Consider the following 19,866-nt stretch of genomic DNA (forward strand, 5'->3'; position numbering starts at 1 on the left):
AACAGATTACTTTAAACTCTGGACCCAAGCTTGGTTAACCATCTTCAGTAAATTCTTAAAACCAAAGCTTAAACTAGTTTTAATAGTCAACTTGTATTTTAAAACAAGTTGACTATTAATAGTTGACTATTGTACATTATACAATGTTTTTTTATAAAATGCGTGCTATTATTGCCTGTATGCTTGTATGTTTTAAAAAAATTGATTAAATCTTTGAAATTGTGAAAATACTGGGTTATATCTTGTATATGTGTAATATTCTATAGGCTATAGGACATAGCTACTTGAACATCTTTCAGTGAAGTAGTTAATAAATGTAGATAAAAGATTAGAACAAAAAATATCATCACGAGGACAAATTTCAGAAAACTCAAAATAAAACAAAACATAAAATAAATTCGTATATTCTATAATCTCATGCAAATATTTATTAATACCGATAGAAAAATATTATAACAATTAAACTTATGTACTTATAGTTAGGTATTATTAACGTACCAGCGGTACTGACGAATCCCATTGGGCCTGATAGTAATTTCCTGCGTAAGGTAAGCCCAAATTATACTTTTTCGCAAATGCTCTTGCAGAAAAATTTCTTCTATTATTTTCTAAATCGGGTTCGTTCACCGTTATGGGACCATTTTGTTCATGAACGATAAAAATGTAGCGATGAAGACCGTAACCTTTGGGTGGCCTGGAACCTCTGTAAGATGTCAGTGTTTGGCCAGTAGCTATGTCATTTCCTTTGATATTGATCACTAACCAGTGGTTAATTTCCCTACAAAAAAGATAGACATTAATTTAGTGTAACCAGTATGTTATAAACATAGTATAATCGAAAAAAACGGCGTCAGCAATGGCTATGAAATGAAGATCGCTGACATTTTATATGTAAAATTATATGGGAAATGTCACTGATCGTCATTTCGAAGCCAACTGGAAGCCGTTTTTTTTTCGATCATACAGTACTTTATGGATAAAAAAATTGTAGAGACAAAATCATTCTAAATTGGGTGTTTTACGCTAATTTTTTTTATTAAGGTATGAAAATTAGCTGGCGAATATAAAAAATATAGTAATATATTACAAGTAATAGAGTAGCCGAATATGAATCTATATATAAAGACCTGATTTTATTAATGATATCCTAATACCAAATATCAACGTTTTGGTGTGAACCAGTTTTGAAAGTCTTTGGTTCCATTTTCTGGTACTTGCGATGTAACGGGAAAGGAGCTGTCAATTTGCGTTATTACGCAATATTTAAAAATTATAATTTAATATATTTTTTATATAGGTACAGTATGTCCCCGGATTGTTTTTACAGGAGGATTTTTTATTATTATTAACGGTCCCCATGCCCCCCCCCCTCTATTTCCGCCACTGGAAAGGGTGATATAATATGGAAAATGTGGCACTTTAACAACAGGAAAAAATATGACTTTAATCAATATTAATACCGTATTATCGAGAAAAAACGGCGTCAGCGATGGCTATGAAATGAAGATCGCTGTCATTTTATATGTAAATTTATATGGGAAATGTCATCGATCGTCATTTCCCAGCCAACTGGACGCCGGTTTTTTTTCGATCATACGGTATTATAATAACCATCTATTGAAGAATGAAATCGAAATTATATTACCATAGAAACTAGAAACGCCTTTTTATTTTTAGGACTTTTGGAAAATTAGAACATATTATCATGATTTTTTTTTAATTTACTTTAAAATCTAAAACGGTATGGAAATTTGGAGTATGAACGGGATTAATCGATTAACCATTTTAGAACTAGCAAAAATTTTTATGAAGAATGCATTTTTCTAAAAATGTCAATAATAAAAAAGTTTTTTTCCTCTTGTAAAGACAATCCGGGGTCATACTGTATTTACTGTATAATGTAATAATGTAACAAAAGTTTCAATACTCGGCAAAATGTTGATAAAATGGTGAAGGAAACGTACAAAATCAGTTTGAAATTTAACAACCATAATTATCATAAAAAAATAAACTACTGTTTCGATTAATTAATAAATCTAAATAGTGCACTTAAAGTATGTATTTTACAATGCACTTAAAGTATGTATTTATTATATTATTGGCAATTGTCACGTCATTATGGATTTTTTAATCTTTTTGAATCCTTTGAAAATCTGCCTTTTGAGAAAAGATGCAAATTCTTAAAGAAATGGTTGCATATTCATATATTTTTTTGGCAATAACCGTGGTAAAAGTATAATCCTTGATTATAGATATGATGTATAATCAAGACGAAGCTCTTATAATTTTTATCTACTAGCCTTGTACCTATACATATAAGGCTACTGGTATAGTAGGCAAATGAAAAATATAATACTTAATAAAAAATAAATTTAAAAATATCAAAAATATAGCAATATTCGAAATCAAAAAATATCTCTGTATATTCTATATTTCTATAAATTTTTAAGGTCTATATTTTTATTTCTTATTTTAATTTTACTTTGGGTATCTACCGGGTGCAAGAACTTGGGTATTTACCTAAAATGCAATAGTCTTCTAGTCAATGGTCTGCTAGTTTTATATGTAAAATTATATGGGAAATGTCATCCATCGTCATTCCCAAGTCAACTGAGCGCCGTTTTTTTTTCGATCATAGGTTACTTTTAGGATAAAAAAATTTGTAGAGACAAAATCGTTCTAAATTGGGTGTTTTTCGGTAATTTTTTTTGTATGAAACTTAGCTGGCGAATATAAAAAAATATAATAATATATTTCTAGTAGTAGAGTAGCCGTTTCAACATCTTTATTATGAGAGTAGCGTGTACCAGCAACTTCGTTCGCGTCGAATTAATCGTTTGTAATGGTGATGATAAAGCAAAGCAAGAATTTCCATTAACATACAAACTGGATAAAATTTTCTCACATTTATCCCAGCATGAGAAAAAACAATATGGCGATATTATTATATAACTTGGTAATATTTGAGCGGTAGTTTCATCTCGTTGGAATTTGACTTTCGAAAAATCCGTTTGCCAAAAATAAGCTTTTTACGTCAAGCAGTTTAAGCAGAATCGTGGTTAAGAAATTACCCAACTTTTTGGAACACCCTGTATGATTTTTTCAAAAATTTCAAAATATGTAAAAAAACCAAATAAACTATGCTTGTCCAAGCGTTTTCCCGAAAGACTAACCGTTTTTTAAATAACAAATATTGTAATATTTGAGGCGCGTTTTCACCCTCTTGGAATTTGAGATTCGAGAAACCCCTCCTGATCGAACCTCTACACCCCACAGTCAATCCGTTTGCCAAAAATTAGCTTTAAACGTCAAGCAGTTTAAGCAGAATCGTGATTACTCAATGGTCATATTTTATGAATCATCCTGTATAAATTTATAAAAAATCTTAAAATATGTAAAACAACGATATAAAATATACGCGGTTAAGAGTTTTTCCGAAAAACTCACCGGTTTTTAAATATAAAAATATTTTAATATTTGAGGGATAGTTTCACCCCCTTAGAATTCGAGTTTCGAAAAATCCCTTCTTATCGAACCTTTACACCCTAAAGTCAATCTGCCAAAAATCAGCTTTTTACGTCAAGCGCTTTAAGCAGGATCGTGATTAATCAATGACCAGATTTTTTGAAACACCCTGTATACATTTTTAAAAAATCTTAAAATATGTAAAAAAACAAAATAAAATATACGTGTTTAAGCGTTTTTTCGGAAACTTGGCCGTTTTTTAAATAAAAAATATTGTAATATTTGAGGGGTGGTTTCACCCTCTTGGAACTGGAATTTCGAAAAATCCCTTCTTATCAAACCTCTACACCCTAGAATCAACCTGTATGCCAAAATTGAGCTTCTTACGTTGAGTGGTTTGAGCAGGATCGTGATTAATCAGTATGTCAGTCACTCAATCAAGGATTTTATATATTAGTATAGATATTATAAATAATAATTGTTCTAATAAAATAATATAATATTTAAATTAATTTTAAAATAATTATTTTTATTAATGAAATCCTTACACCAAATATGAATAATAACAGCGATCTTCATTTCATAGCCATCGCTGACGCCGTTTTTTTTTTCGATCACACTGTATTATCACTGCATATATTTTCTTTAAGTGTTTATACATGAATCCTTCAGACAGATATAATATATTTATTTCAATATCTTTGATAACATAAAATATTGCATAATAATTTGTCATATGTAGAAATAGGATGAAATAACTATACAATAAAAAAATACTAAATGAATATTGTACCTGAAAGTAGGGTTTTCTCTGCTCGGTGCATCTGGATCTACCATCAACAATGTATACAACTTTTCTGGATCTGCTTCCCATGATATTTGGGGTTGTTCTAAAACATCAGTAGGTGTAAGTTCACCGCCAAAAATCACTTCTTTATTTCCGGGATAAATAACTGTAATTTTAGCCGAAGGGACGTGGTCAAGTGTATCCGGTACGATATTATTTGTATCCATTTTTATTACTTAGTAACTAAAACAATAATTAAAATCGTAATCGTATATAAATTGATAAATATAAATTATTCTACTTGCCACCCAATTGCTTCTTTTTACTAGACAGCGATGAGAACTACTATAGGTACAGACTGTGGTATTGTTTTGTTTATACCGTAGCGGCTGTATAGGTTTTTAATTATTACATATATTATTTATATCTTTTACCTTGTTTGTATCAGTGTTATGTACACAGGACCTTGAAATGATTTGTCATGCGCATACTGGTAACATTTAAATAAATCAAGTTTTGAAGAGGATTTCGGTTATCTCACGTAGTTGCCACATAAATTCCTATAAAGTACCTAGATATTTAAAAAAATGGTGTTCTGTTTTTAACCACAGTAATGCTAGCATCTGTCTATTATACGAGATTTACGAGATCCACGAGATTCAACAAAATGTTGACATTTTGGCGAAGGTTTCCATCCTGTTGAATTGTTTGACAAACATATGGAATTTAAAAAGAAGAAGGGTGCATTTTTTCTCGATAATCTGTTTTTGATTTTTTGCAATTTTAACATATACAGTAGTATGTCCCCGAATTGTCTTTACAAGAGGAAAAACTTAATTGTTATTGACATTTTGTTAAAAATGCATTCTTCATAAACATTTTTGCTGGTTCTAAAACGGTTAATCCCGTTTATACTACTTTTCAAAATTTTCGATACCGTTTTAGAGAAAATTAAAAAAAAACATGAAAATATTGTTGAATAATTTCTCCTAAAGTCCTAAAAATGAGAGCGCGTTCTATGGCAATATCTCTGGTAATATAATTTCGATTTCATTCTTATAGATTGTTATAATCAAATATATTTATTTAAACTCACACGGTTCAAAATTGTTTATTTACAAGCAACAATGTTTATAAAATTTTTAAAGAAAATTCGCTGAAGGCATATTTTACACATATTTATTTTCTAATACGATTTATTAATTAGTTAAAAACAAATTTAAAACTTATTTTTATTTAAAACGAAATTTGTCAATGATAATATGAATTATTAAGTAACAAATAAAATATATCTTAAAAATGTAATGTTTTCAGTTTTTTTGGGGCTGGTCAAGCAGGTCAAGCTTGATTAACTATATGATTCAAGTTGTTATTTTAGATTTTAGGTAACTAAATAATAGCTGGTAAACACTAAAGCCTCATTCAGAATCTCGAAATTAGTGGTTTTAATTATACCATACGATCGAAAAAAAAACGTATTAGAGACGGCTTGGGAATGACAATCAAAGATAAGTTTTACTACGTCAAGCCCTAGATGTCATTTACTTGATAAGATTGTAATCTATTTTAACAATGATTTTTAAATGGTGTAGTTTAAAATTCGAGAAAAATAGTTTTTTTGGAAACGGATTTCGGTGTCTGGAAACGTTTATGTCATAAAGGTCGTCTGTAAGTTTTATGTCAATTTTTAGTAAATGGCGTCTAGAGATTGACCTCGCTAAAATTATTATTGATTGTCATTCGCCAACCGTATTTGACATAGTTTTTTTTCGATCATACGGTATACTTTAACGAATTTACAATATCTGAAAAACCCCATTAACATTAATAGAATATCTTAACAACAGCTTACGGTGGTCAGTTGTATTCATAGAGAAAGCCTAATAATCTACATATATAAAATGCTAATGTTTATCTGTGTCGTCTCTACTGAAGTAACGACTTGCTCTAGAAAGTTGCTTTTTTACTAAAATATAGCTAATTGGCTCTTCTAAAAACTGTCGTCGCCGGATTTTTTGTTTCTCATTTAATAAAAAAAAAATAAAAAGTATTTTTCTCTTGATGTCGTGGCGGATGCGCCAGGCTTCAACTAGTTAGCTTATAAAACAATAAAAAACATTTCTAATTTTTTTAATTTTTTTTCTACCAAGTAAGTATAATTAGTGGAAAAATAAAAATTTATTAACTGAATACTTAAATTGAAATTATAGAAACAAACTTCTAATAGGGCGAATGAAGCTTAAAGCTGACCTATCATTCAGAAACTCGAAATTAGTGGAATAAATTAGTGGTTCCAATTGTACTTTATACTTAACAGTTTACGAGTATTCACAATGTCTAAAAAAATACAAAAATAAATAGAATATTCTAACAACAGCTTGCGGTAGTCAGTTGTATTCATAGAGAAAGCCTAATCATTTGCTTACAAAACAATCAACTTTTTTTCTAACCACAATTTCTCTTTACGAATGATGATCAAATTGTTGTTTATGAAATGTTTAAAAAAAATGATTAAATTTTTGAAATTGTGAAAATACAGGGTTATATCTTGTATATGTGCAGTGATCGATATGACATAGCTACTTGAACATCTTTCAATGAAGTAGTTAATAAATATAGATAAAAGATTTAAAATAGATAAAAAAAGATTTAAATATAGATAAAAAACAAAAAATATCATCACGAGGACAAATTTCAGAAAACTCAAAATAAAACAAAACATAAAATAAATTCGTATATATTCTATAATCTCATGCAAATATTTATTAATACCGATAGAAAAATATTATAACAATTAAACTTATATACTTATAATTAGATAATTAATTTAACGTACCAGCGGTAGTGACGAATCCCATTGAGCCTGATAGTAATTTCCTGCGTATGGTAAGCCCATATTATACTTTTTCGCAAATGCTCTTGCAGAAAAATTTCTTCTGTTACTTTCTAAATCGGGTTCGTTCACCGTTATGGGACCATTTTGTTCATGAACGATAAAAATGTAGCGATGAAGACCGGAACCTTTGGGTGGCCTGGAACCTTTGTAGGATGTCAGTGTTTGGCCCGTAGTTATGTCATTTCCTTTAATATTAATGACTAACCAGTGGTTACCTTCCCTACAAAAAAGATAGACATTAATTTAGTGTAACCAGTATAAATAACTTATGATAAAAAAACGGTGTCAGCGATAGCTATGAAATGAAGTTCGCTGTCATTTTTTATATGTAAAATTATAAGGGAAATGTCATTGATCGTCATTTCCAAGCCAACTGGACGCCGTTTTTTTCGATCATACGGTACCAATATCATTAGGAAATATGAGGAATTTGAGAGGACATTCGACACTAACTTTGAATATTTCAAGCTTTAAAAGTTTCAAGATATAGTTACTTCTAGGTTTGCTTCCTTTTAATAGTATATTGTTTTATTAAGAGTAAAAGTGACATTTTTTTTGTGGCGAGGTTTTACGTTTAACATAATATATACAGGCTTATTAATACAGGCGAGCCACAAAAATTCATTTTTACTCCAAATAGAACATGCAATTTTTTTTCAAACGCCACAAATAATTTCAATCAAACAATTTCAAACGTTTTAAATAATATAAAAAGATTTAAAAGTAATGCCTTGTATATGTACAGGGTGGGTCAAATTCGACGCTTTTAAATGGAAACATGCTTTTCTATAGGAGATAGACAAAAACTAATATCAGTGTCTGGAGCTCAATTTTTGTCAAAAACATGATGGTGAAAACTGCACATGTTACCGCATCTGTTACCGTTTCGGAGTTACGGGGTGGTTTTCAAAAATATGCATTTTTGACAAATCGCTGTAACTTTTTTGCTATGGAAAATTTTGTATTTTTATGAAAACATTTCCAAAGCACCTTTTTACGTAGAATTTAATGGCTTAAGTATAAATTTTTTTAAATTAATAATTTAAGAATTATCAACAGAAAATTTGATTTTTTATATGGGACACTCTGTATATTTTTAATTTATTAAAAAGAACTTAAAATTACCTTTCCAAAAATATAATACACTCGATATTTTGCTCGATTCCTCTTCGAGATATAGAGTATATAAAAATTCGCCTGTTTTAAATAAGTAGGCTTTGAACGGCACCGGCTGTAATGCAAAAAAAAATTCTAGCTGTGAGCATCAATTAAAACGAAAATAATATTTGCTATGAGAGATGCAGAATTTTCTAACAATTTAAAATATATTTAACAAACATCAACACATTTAAACTATATCTAATAACAATAAAAATAAATAGCAGACCAAGACATGAGATTTTGCTACAGGTGTTCGACATATCGACCGTCTTCTGTTATGGACAGACGGGGCAGTTTTTGAACATTTCTCGCGTGGTTTTGAACAGTTAACTCAGTGGGGGTGAAAGATATATATCATAACTGCTAAGTATTTTTAATTCTTGTCTAGATTATACGGAAGAATAAGGAACCTTTATTCTTCCGCAAATATCCATAGGAATAGATCCACGGGCACTAAGTCAGGCGGCCTCGACGGCCAACGGCTAGGGTCTTGGTTAGCTCTCCAATTATTCTTGAAATTGGCTGCAAAAATTTGCTGATAACTTCAGCGTTCAAAGGCGGTGAGTCGTCTTGCTGGAAAAATATGTTTTCGAGTTCCATATTATCACTGCATATATTTTCTTTAAGTGCTTATACATGAATCCTTCAGACAGATGTAATATATTTATTTCAATATCTTTGATAACATAAATTATATTGCATAATAATTTGTCATATGTAGAAATAGGATGAAATAACTAAATAATAATAAACTACTAAATGAATATTATACCTGAAAGTAGGATTTTCTCTACTTGGTGCATCTGGATCTACCATCAACAATGTATACAACTTTTCTGGATCTGCTTTCCATGATATTTGGGGTTGTTCTAAAACATCAGTAGGTTTAAGTTCACCGCCAAAAATCACTTCTTTATTTCCGGGATAAATAACTGTAATTTTAGCGGAAGGGACGTGGTCAAGTGTATCCGGTACTATATTATTTGTATCCATTTTTATTACTTAGTACATAAAACAATAATTAAAATCGTAATCGTATATAAATTGATAAATATAAATTATTCTACTTGCCACCCAATTGCTTCTTTTTACTAGACAGCGATGAGAACTACTATAGGTACAGACTGTGGTATTGTTTTGTTTATACCGTAGCGGCTGTATAGGTTTTTAATTATTTCATATATTATTTATATCTTTTACCTTGTTTGTATCAGTGTTATGTACACAGGACCTTGAAATGATTTGTTATGCGCATACTAGTAACATTTAATCAAGTTTTGAAGAGGATTTCGGTTATCTCACGTAGTTGCCACATAAATTCCTATAAAGTACCTAGATATTTAAAAAAATTGTGTTCTATTTTTAACCATAGTAATGCTAGCATCTGTCTATTATACGCACGAGATTTATGAGATTCAACAAAATGTTGACATTTTGGCGAAGGTTTCAAACATCCTGTTGAGTTGTTTGACAAAAATATGGAATTTAAAAAGCATAAGGGTGCATTTTTTCTCGATAATCTGATTTTGGTTCATCTCAATAGCTTTATTTTTATTGGAGATATTCGCTTTTGAAGAAGATGGTAACGATTGTCAGTAATTTTAGCATATACAGTATATCCCCGGATTGTCTTTACAAGAGGAAAAACTTATTTGTTATTGACAATTTGGAAAAAATGCATTCTTCATAAATATTTTTGCTGGTACTAAAATGGTTAATCTCTTTTATACTACTTTTTAAAATTTCCATACCGTTTTAGAGAAAATTAAAAAAAACATGAAAATATTGTTGAATATTTTCTCCTAAAGTCCTAAAAATAAAAACGCGTTTCTATAATAATATAATTTAGATTTCATTCTTTGATAGATTGTTATAATTAATTTTGATTGGTGTTATATTTGTGCTGTGGTTAAAGTATCACATTTTCTAATAACTATATCACCCTTTCCGTAGCATTAAACTAAAAATAAATTTTGTGCTTGTTTAACATTTTTGAATTTTTTTTAACAGCAAATAGCACATTAATTAAAGTCAATAATCTATCAAAAAAATATATAATCAATAACAATCTATCAAAAAATGAAATCGAAACTATATTACCATAGAATTTTTTAAAAAAAAAAATTTGGACAATTTTTTTTTTGATTTTTAGGATTTTTTAGAGGAAAAATTCAACTATATTTTCATGTTTGTTTAATTTTATCTAAATAAACTAAAACGGTATGGAAAATTTGAAAAGTATAAACGCGATTAATCATTTTAGAACAAGCAATTTTTTTATAAAGAATGCATTTGTCTCAAAATGTCAATAATAAAAAAGTTTTTCCTCTAGTAAAAACAATCCGGCGACATACTGTATAATATAATAATAATATTTTTTATTTTATTTATCGAAAACAAGTTCCAGTATTTTTACCAGTGGCGGATACAGAGGGGGCCCATGGGGCCCGGGCCCCCCCCCCCTAAAATCTGTAAATTGTGTAAAATATTAGGCTTTTGGGATAAAAATGGCGCCCTAAAAACGTATTCTACATTGCTTTATATTTTGCCCCCCCCCTAAAATAAATTTCTGTATCCGCCCCAGATTTTTACAATACATATAAATAACACATATATCTATTAATATAACAGACAGTTACAGAATCTTCCAAATAACTGCAAATAAAATTCAGGTTCTAATCAACACACTGACTGGTTAAATAGTGTTTATCGTTTATATAATTTGAATTTTATATAATTGAACAAAAACATTCCATATCTACTAATAGTGATGTATTATTATTTGCATTCACAAAATTTATATGTATATTTTGCAAGTATCAATGTTCGAAAAATTATATTTGCAAATAATACAAAATCATAGAAAAAAAGCCGTCAATGATGGTTATGAAATAAAGATCGCTGTCATTGTATATATTGGCTGTTCTATTAGAGACGGCATTGCGTCAACATGACCGCAAGTTGCTAACCTAATAAAATTAACACTAGAAAAGCCCGCGGGAACTGTCAAATTCAAAGTTATTCGTTTCACAGACTATATAATGTCATATTATAATGTCACTGCCATTAAAAAGTAAAAACCACATACCTATAATAAAAATATTTTCCAAATCAATATATTAAAAACATAGATTAATAATATTTTTTGGTAAAAAAACTATATGCGCTATTTCACAAAGTGTTTCAAACTGTCACCAAAATAGCAGCATTTTGTTTTTCCGCGTTTAATAAGAGATATTGGAACATAACTATATGAATGTTAAATGAAGTAACACCTATTCATTACATTTGATCCTTTCTAAATGTTTATCTGTTTTTAATTCTTTGTACTGTTAATTTTATATTTGATTATTCATTTTTTTATTTCTTACGTTGATTCTAGATTTATTTTTTATTATTGTAGTTATTATTTACAAAAAATAACTACTTTATTTTTTAGATTTTTGCTTCAGTGATGAAATACGAAGTACTCAAAGTTTTTTAGAGAAAAAAAGCTGTAATGCAAATTAAACCGTTAATAAATAGAATACTATGTATTTATTGTACTTAGCAAATTCTTACACCATATGTAGGAAAATAATTTATATAAAATTTTTACCGTAAAACACCTAAAATACTCTATCAAGTTAGCTAAGTCTTTATGTTATCACATACTTTTTATTTTATTATGTTCTTTATTATTACATTCTTTATTTATTTTCTATATTATATATTCTTGAACAAAGGTAAAATAACGTACAACAATCTAAATACTTATTTTTACTTGGAGAATTTATTAGAAAATATTGATTCTGTTGGAGACACCCTGTAAGAATAAAATATGTAATAAAGTCTATAGGCAACCAACATAACACATTACAAACTATTTCAGTGTTGCATGATGGTTACAAGATGTTAAAATGCATAAGATTTATAGAGTATTTATTAATGTTATTACTTCTTCTGCGTACAGGAATATAGTCTATTAATATGAAATAGGCGTATTATGTGTTTTTCATTATAAAGAAAATATCCTAAAAATACAAACGTCACTTTAGCACCTTTTCAAAAATTTGGCAACCGTGCTTTATATGTCAACCGCTTCTTAGCAACCACCAATCAAAATAAACCTGTTTGCTGTTTGAAGTTAAAGTTGATTGAGAGACCGTTGGTTTTGATTAAAGAGTGTTAATTTCGTATATTTAAATAAGTATTGTTATATAAATAAACTGTTCTGTAAAAAATCGACATGGACGAAGATACAGCTACAAATAATTCTATTGATTATACAGTATCAGCAGCTGATCTGTAAGTATTCTTTCCCTTGAAATTTTTTAGTAGTTAATTGTTATTTTTACTTCATGAATTGTTAATATTGTAGACAAACGTTATCGTACTTTTTAGTTATATTTAAATATTATATAGTTTAGTTAATTTCGAAAAACTATGCTGTCGTAGTGTCTTAAAATTATGCTTAATGTTATCTGGGTTAAATAAATAAGGGGTTAAATGTGTACATGCACCTATGCATGCACCTCTATTATACTGGTAATAGAAATCTATTTATTCTTATTAACAATATGTTTTTTAATCATTAGTCTTAGTCTACAATGTGTTTAATGATATTTTACTCATAACATCTAGAGTAGGTTAGGAATGCTATTAATTTATTCATATTCTATAGTGTTTTTGTTATCTATCCATCTTGATTTTTTGGCTACATTATTTGGTATTATTTTTACGCAAAAAATTAAAACATTTATTTTTTTCAAGATTTTTTGTTGATATTGTACTCGGTAGAATATTATATTTTATTTACCTACCATTAGTACTAACGAATTATGTCATTAGGTATTTGTTTATTTTCCTACATAAACGCAAAGACAGTTTTCGATTTCAATGATAAAATCAATAAATTTTCATCGTAATCTCGCAGACTCTCTGGATCTTTAACTTATCTGGATCGCTTTGGGGTAAGAGAGACGCACATAGAGCACTCCTGTCGTAACCCACGTGGACCAACAAAACAGAGGCTGTGTCTGTATTTAAAAATTCCCACTCAGTCGAGTTCGGTCGTTCGTTGTGTTCATGTTACGCATTATTTATCAGTTTATTTATAAATCTACGTTGTGTTTGGTTTATACAGATCGTCTTTATCGCTTAACAGTGGTTTTCTTTTGTTTTGAGACTGTGTCGTAACTGGATAGTGCTTGTGGATTTTTTACAGTTCAGTTATAAAATATAGCTAGGAAATAAGGGTATTTTCGGCAAGCATGACGCGAGGAAGTTGTGTACCTAAAGGACCTTATAGGGCACAATATTTCGAGGGTTTGTGGTGCGATAAAACTCGATGATATTAGGACTATTAAAATAAAACTAACGTAGTGATACGGAGACTATTTTGCTGATGATAATCGAAATTCAGTGGGACGATGTCTTTTTTAAAATTTTCAGAAGGTTTTTTTGGCTCACCCATAAGGGAATCGCAGTCTGCTAACAATTTAGTTCGAAGTCCCTCTAGCCCTTTTTGGTGAGTACCTACACGATTATTATTATTTTCTTGGATCGCGTATACGTAATAATGTTTACACAGACTTAACTGAGTCATTGCACTGGCTAATTCGTAAAATCCAGTTTATAAGTAATATAAATTGACATTGTAGATAGGGTAATAACTAAGTACTTCCCGCATAGTAAGCATTTATCAGTCAAATTAAAACAGTAAACATTTGAAGTAGATACATAAATATAAACAACAGGTAAAACTAACGATTTTTTTATAATTAATAGCGTTCCTGTATAATCGAAAAAAAAACGGCGTCCCCAGTTGGCTTGGAAATGACAATCGGTGACATTCCCCATATAATTTTTCATATAAAATGACAGCGACCTTCGTTCCATAGCCATCGCTGACGCCGTTTTTTTTTATCATACGGTATATATTTTTTTTATTTTTGAAAGAAATTATCCTGGAGTTTTGAAAAACCACCTTTACTTGATTATTATTCTGTATATTTATCTACCACCTTTCCGTAGACACAATGCAAGTAATTTAACCCAATGGGCTGAATACATTGTGATACATTTTTATTAATAGAGTAATAAAATTTTAGTACCAATTTACACAGGAATAATGTACACTTCTATTCTAGACTCTAGAGAGGCTACGTTTTAACATAATTTGTCTGTCTATTGCTTTTATTATCATATTATTTTCTATTCTTTGCTATAAAAAATGTGTTTTGGAATTTTAGTAGTTATAATGAAAAAAAAACTTCTTGAGGAATTGAAATACTTGTTTACTATAAATGAAATAAAAAGGATGATCTAGTTTAGATTTACAAGTTATGTACAAAAGGAAAATACAGGGTTGTTCACCACATACGACACGGAGTATTGTAGCTAAACAATTAGATTTATACAAATTGTAAGTTTTGGGTTCGTTGAAGGACTATTAGAGCTACAATTTAAAAATATTTTTAAAAGATACAGAGTGTCCCAAATAAATAAAAAATATCAAAGTTGTATTTTTTTAAATGGAACACCCTGTATATTATTGCATTTTTAGTTTCTATGATTAAAATAAAGGTAAATTTGATTAAGGTTTATTACACTTAAACCTTACCGTTTTTGAAATATTTTCAATTTTGTGAAATTGCAGTATAAATTTTAAGGCTTCATTTCTCCGAGGGTATCACAGTTTTTAATACTAAATATTTACTGAAGTTTATTTATTGATCAGTTATTGTGTTGCAAAAATAAAAATTATACTACCTTATACAGAGTGTCTAAAATTTTATTTTAAATAATTACTAGCTTTAAACGGCAATAACTTGTTTAATTTAAATGGAACACCCTGTATATTTTATGAGAATCAGATGCACAATTTAATTGTCTATCAAATTGTGTTATACCACTTTTTACCTATCCCTTCAAGTTTTCGTAGAAAATGTATTTTCTTATAATTTAGACCTCATTTTTCAATATACCCATGGAATATTGACATTTTAGATTGTTTTTAAAACAACAAATGTACAAAATGTCCAGTCTAGTAATATTATCGTTTTTATTAAAACGATAATATTACTAGCCCATTTGTATGCAAAAAGAAAACTATTTAAATCTTTATAAAGAGTATATCATTAATTAAATATACCACCAGTATTTCCGCCTAAATATTAATTAATTACATACTTAATTGTGTTCGTTAATAAATTATTCTAAATAAATGTGGATTTGAATCAGAAATCAATATAATAATAAGTTATGAAAATGAACGTTTCTGTTGTTATAAATAAGCATTTTTTGTCAAAAAATTAAATATCATTTTTAAGGTGTTAGTTTTTTTACCACACTGTCTAATACACATACATAATTCAGTTTTTTAGTATTTGGAGCAATTATTATTAATCAAAGCAAACAGCCAATTAATGTAGTTTGAATACTGGAATCATATTAATTGGTCCTCTTTAACAAATATTTAAAGAGTTTTTTTATTTTTTAATGAAATAAACGAACTATATCGACAATATTAGTATCTGTACTCTTTAAAAATTTGGTACATCTTTAAAAATAATCTGAAATGTCAGTATTCCATGGGTATATTGATAAATGAGTTCTAAATTACAAGAAAATGCATTTTCTACGGAAACTTGAAGAGATAGGTAATAAATGGTATAATACAATTTGATAGACAATTAAATTGTGCATCTGATTCTCATAAAATATACAGGGTGTTCTATTTAAATTAAACAAGTTATTGTCGTTTAAAGCTAATAATTATTTAAAATAAATATTTAGACACTCTGTATAAGGTAGTAAAATTTTTATTATTGCAATACAATAACTGATCAATAAATAAACTTCAGTAAATATTTAGTACTAAAAACTTTGAAACCCTCGGAGAAATGAAGCCTTAAAATTTATACTGCAATTTCACAAAATTGAAAATATTTCAAAAACGGTAAGGTTTAAGGGTAATAAACCTTAATCAAATCTACCTTTATTTTAATCGTAGAAACTGAAAATGTAATAATATACAGGGTGTTCCATTTAAAAAAATACAACTTTGATATTTTTTATTTATTTGGGACACTCTGTATCTTGTAAAAATATTTTTAAATTGTAGCTCTAATAGTCCTTCAACGAACCCAAAACTTACAATTTGTAAAAATCTAATCGCTTAGCCATAATACTCCGTGTCGTATGTGGTGAACAACCCTGTATAAATAATGTTGGATGTGGTCAAAGACAAAGTCGTTTGATATATTTGTGCTATTTTTACGTCAACTTATAAAATCGTCTTAAGATGAGTGGATTATGAAAATAGTTCTATTGAAATTAAGGACTAAGGAATTAAGATTTGTGAAGGGTCGGTCATAAAGTCGTGACACATCAAAGTTTCATTTTTTTAAATGGAACCCCCCTATATTATTGCATATTTCGGTTTTCCTTCAATTCTGAGCAAAAATCGAGATACACACAATGTATCTCAAACCAACCGTTTCCGAGTTATTGACTTTTGAAAATATCACTTATTAAATCGTCAGAATTAAATCGAATTGTTTAAGTGATATTTTCAAAAGTCAATAACTCGGAAACGGTTGGTTTGAGGTACATTGTGTGTAACTCGATTTTTGCTCAGAAGTGAAGTAAGAACCGAAATATGCAATAATCTACAGGAGGCTCCGTTTAAAAAAATGAAACTTTGATGTACCACGACTTTATGACCGACCCTGTATGCTTAAATTTATTACCCGCTGTAGATATTTAAAACAAAACATAACTTTTATTTTTAACTTTTTGCGGTACCTCTTATAGTTTACCTAATAATCGATCGTTCCCATACATATCAGCGACCCTGTATATCCAATAGCATTTCCACCAAGTAGTATGGCAAGTGTTTACAGTGATATTCATTTCCCAGCCGTCTTTGATCCGTCATATTTTCATTGTTTTGGCTTAAAAAATATATACAGGGTGAGTCTTAAGTGCAAATATTTTTAGGGCTAGAATATTTCGACACCAGAAAACACTGAAAATTTGGAATATTTTGGAATTATTTTTTAAATTTTTAGTTAAAAAACATTATATCTTCATAATATGGCAACCGAGATGGCAACATAGAGAGAGATTAAATTTACGAGAAATAAAACCCACTCGAAAACGCAGAAAAGATCCAGTGGTTTTCAAAATTTAATTTTTTTTTTGTTTTTTTTTCGAAATATCTAGTAAGCCATGGACTTTTTCAAAAATCTAAAAGACGCATATTTATGACCCCACAAAACTGCAATTCTTTCCCCATTTAACCGACTTTAGTAGTTTCCGAGATACCCATAGAGAACATCGTAGGAAACTCATCTTGTATAAGATGATGGTTGAAAGGTTCAAAATAAACATAAATTTCACTTAAAAGGGGTATTTGGTATTTAATTCATTTTCTTACCTTTAAGCGGCTGCGATACGTCAATCGAGAATGTTTATATCTCCTTAATAGCGTTAATTAGATTGTGTAAAAGTTAATCTAACTTAAAAGCTGCCATTTGTTTTATTTTTATCATGACTGCTTAGTAAATTTCAAAGAAAAACAGTTTTAAACATTTATTTTTTTGGAAATTTTGGAACTCGTTCCCGCAATAGGTTGATCTCTATTACGACACTTTGAAATTGACGTTGTAATGAAAAACACACTAATGCATAGTTAACAAACGTCCATTGACCCAATGTTAGTTCATTTAAATAATTATCCTTAAATGAAAGAATAGAAGTCACGAATTTTGACAATTTTATTATTTTTTTTATTTTGTTTTTAATTTTTTACAAAAGGAGGGGTTAGGTTAACGACTAGTTTCGACACAGTTACATTTCATCATCAGGCCCTAAGCTAAAATAGTAACAAAAAACAGTCAAAATAGTCAAAAAACAAGTCAAGTAACAAAAAAAATACACATTACAGACCGGGTGGTGCATCGTTGTTGGAAACAGGAAATCTCATGCAAATTTTAAATTGTCCAAATATTGGCTCCCCTATTTATTTTACAGCAAAGTCGTAAATAGGGGTTTTAAAGGTCTGCGTATGGTAAATACACATGCCAAATTTAATCAATTTTGGACAAGCCAATTTTAACTAATTTAAGAAAAACTGCACCTATTTTTAAATTACACTGAACAGGTAGCAAAGCCAAAACCATACAAATACAAAATAAAAAATATTAAATATATCTTAAGTTGTCAACCTATGATTTGATTATTGTCAAAGGTAATTTAAAAACATTAATATTTAGTCCCGTATTTAGTAATTATTGTTGTGCTGTGTACACTACTACATCACAGACTACATCATATTACATTACTTTGAATATCAAATTGCGAAATACAATTTGACAATAACAAAATCATTAAATTCGTTAAAATCAGATTGTCGAAAATTGTTAAAATTTGACATGTGTATAATAGCATACGCAGGCCTTTCAAACGTCTATTTACAACTTCGCTGTAAAACCATTAGGAGAGCCAATATTTGGACAGTTCAAAATTTGCACTTGATTTCGTTGTTTCCAACGACGATGCATAAAAGTGTTTTAAATTGTTTAAATTGTTAGAGACAATATAAAACGATTTAAATAGAAAACGGATTATAAATTTCATAAGAAAAATGTAGTAGTGTGGTGGAAGATGACTTTGATCTTATCGAGGATCTTATCTAATAATTTTATTAAGGGCAATTAAATTAGAAACAATTTGTAGAATTACTTCAGCTGTTAAGAGGAACAGTTATAGACAGAGTGCAATGATTTAAATCAACTTGATTTAAATCAACGGATTTTTTTACACAAGTATAATATTAGTCAGTAGTAATATTAGGTAGCCATATTAGTCAATAGTAGTCTTATCTATTTCAAATCCTTACCTAATTTTAATAAAATAGCATATCTAATAAATCAAGTTAGGATGCAAATATTTTGCTATATCAACTGCAATATGTATTTTGTAAAATAACGCTTTAAACATTTGCTAAAACAATTTTTGGATATTTTCTCGAAACAACGTTTTTGGGATAAGATAAGGTTTTGCAACTTGACGTCTCAAATATTTTTAAGAAAGTCAGAAAATTTACATAACTTTTTGGTAAATTCTAGACATTTGGGCGAGATTTCTAAAAATGATTCGTCTGTGTCTCTTTTTTACCCTCTCGTCCTCTCGTTTTTACCCTCTCGTCCTATTTTTTTATTTTGAAAGTTGGCAACCCTAGATTTGACTATCTTTCAGTCTTCCTGACTGTTCTACTTTGAACTTTTTCGCCTGTCTCAGCACTGGTAAACTTATCCACCATTCTAGAGATAAAAAGTTATATTAGTAATTAATCATAGTGTATTGTTTCGTAAAATCGATCAGCATAGTACTTGTTGTCTTAAGAAATTTCAGTTGAAAGCACATGGTTTTCAATTAGAGCAGTAAAATTGTCAACTCCCGGCGCGACGTTGTCACCGAACGGGAGCTAAAGAAGAGCTCGTCTCTTAAAAGCGTCTAATTTTAGATGCTCTTCTTCCTGCTCGCCTGTGTGCCGTCCCTCTTTTTT

At 29.1% G+C, this 19,866-nt stretch overlaps 3 protein-coding genes across 8 annotated transcripts in view; 1 reads left to right on the forward strand and 2 right to left on the reverse strand.

The window, feature by feature from the left end:
* Positions 1 to 388: 388 nt before the first annotated feature.
* On the reverse strand, positions 389 to 4,722 carry LOC115879673 (protein D2-like). Of its 3 annotated transcripts, none has more exons than XM_030896600.1 (3): positions 4,558 to 4,722; positions 4,259 to 4,495; positions 389 to 778 (listed from the first exon to the last, which is right to left on the reverse strand). In XM_030896600.1, the coding sequence occupies exons 2-3, from the start codon at positions 4,477 to 4,479 to the stop codon at positions 490 to 492; spliced, it is 510 nt and encodes a 169-aa protein (XP_030752460.1). In that variant the 5' UTR covers positions 4,480 to 4,495; positions 4,558 to 4,722; the 3' UTR covers positions 389 to 489. The 3 variants fall into 3 exon arrangements, with proteins under 3 accessions (XP_030752460.1, XP_030752461.1, XP_030752463.1); XM_030896601.1 differs by having other exon boundaries at positions 4,554 to 4,710; XM_030896603.1 differs by having other exon boundaries at positions 4,687 to 4,705.
* Positions 4,723 to 4,755: 33 nt separating this feature from the next.
* On the reverse strand, positions 4,756 to 9,503 carry LOC115879672 (protein D2-like). Of its 3 annotated transcripts, none has more exons than XM_030896599.1 (4): positions 9,381 to 9,503; positions 9,082 to 9,310; positions 7,089 to 7,368; positions 4,756 to 4,812 (listed from the first exon to the last, which is right to left on the reverse strand). In XM_030896599.1, the coding sequence occupies exons 2-4, from the start codon at positions 9,300 to 9,302 to the stop codon at positions 4,762 to 4,764; spliced, it is 552 nt and encodes a 183-aa protein (XP_030752459.1). In that variant the 5' UTR covers positions 9,303 to 9,310; positions 9,381 to 9,503; the 3' UTR covers positions 4,756 to 4,761. The 3 variants fall into 3 exon arrangements, with proteins under 3 accessions (XP_030752459.1, XP_030752457.1, XP_030752458.1); XM_030896597.1 differs by having other exon boundaries at positions 9,377 to 9,503; XM_030896598.1 differs by having other exon boundaries at positions 9,082 to 9,318; positions 9,377 to 9,503.
* Positions 9,504 to 12,416: 2,913 nt separating this feature from the next.
* Positions 12,417 to 19,866, forward strand: part of LOC115879684 (centrosomin-like) — a 65,814-nt gene continuing 58,364 nt past the window's right edge. The window contains exon 1 of one of the 2 annotated variants that reach the window (XM_030896617.1): positions 12,417 to 12,596. In XM_030896617.1, coding sequence (XP_030752477.1) covers positions 12,538 to 12,596 — 59 coding nt within the window. In that variant the 5' untranslated portion in view covers positions 12,417 to 12,537. Of the gene's footprint in view, positions 12,597 to 13,341; positions 13,819 to 19,866 lie in introns of those variants that run through there. The other variant, XM_030896614.1, reaches the window with a different exon arrangement.

The sequence above is a fragment of the Sitophilus oryzae genome, unplaced genomic scaffold, assembly GCF_002938485.1.
Source record: "Sitophilus oryzae breed Bouriz unplaced genomic scaffold, Soryzae_2.0 scaffold_1583_pilon_pilon, whole genome shotgun sequence".
Classification (NCBI taxonomy): Eukaryota; Metazoa; Arthropoda; class Insecta; order Coleoptera; family Curculionidae; genus Sitophilus; species Sitophilus oryzae.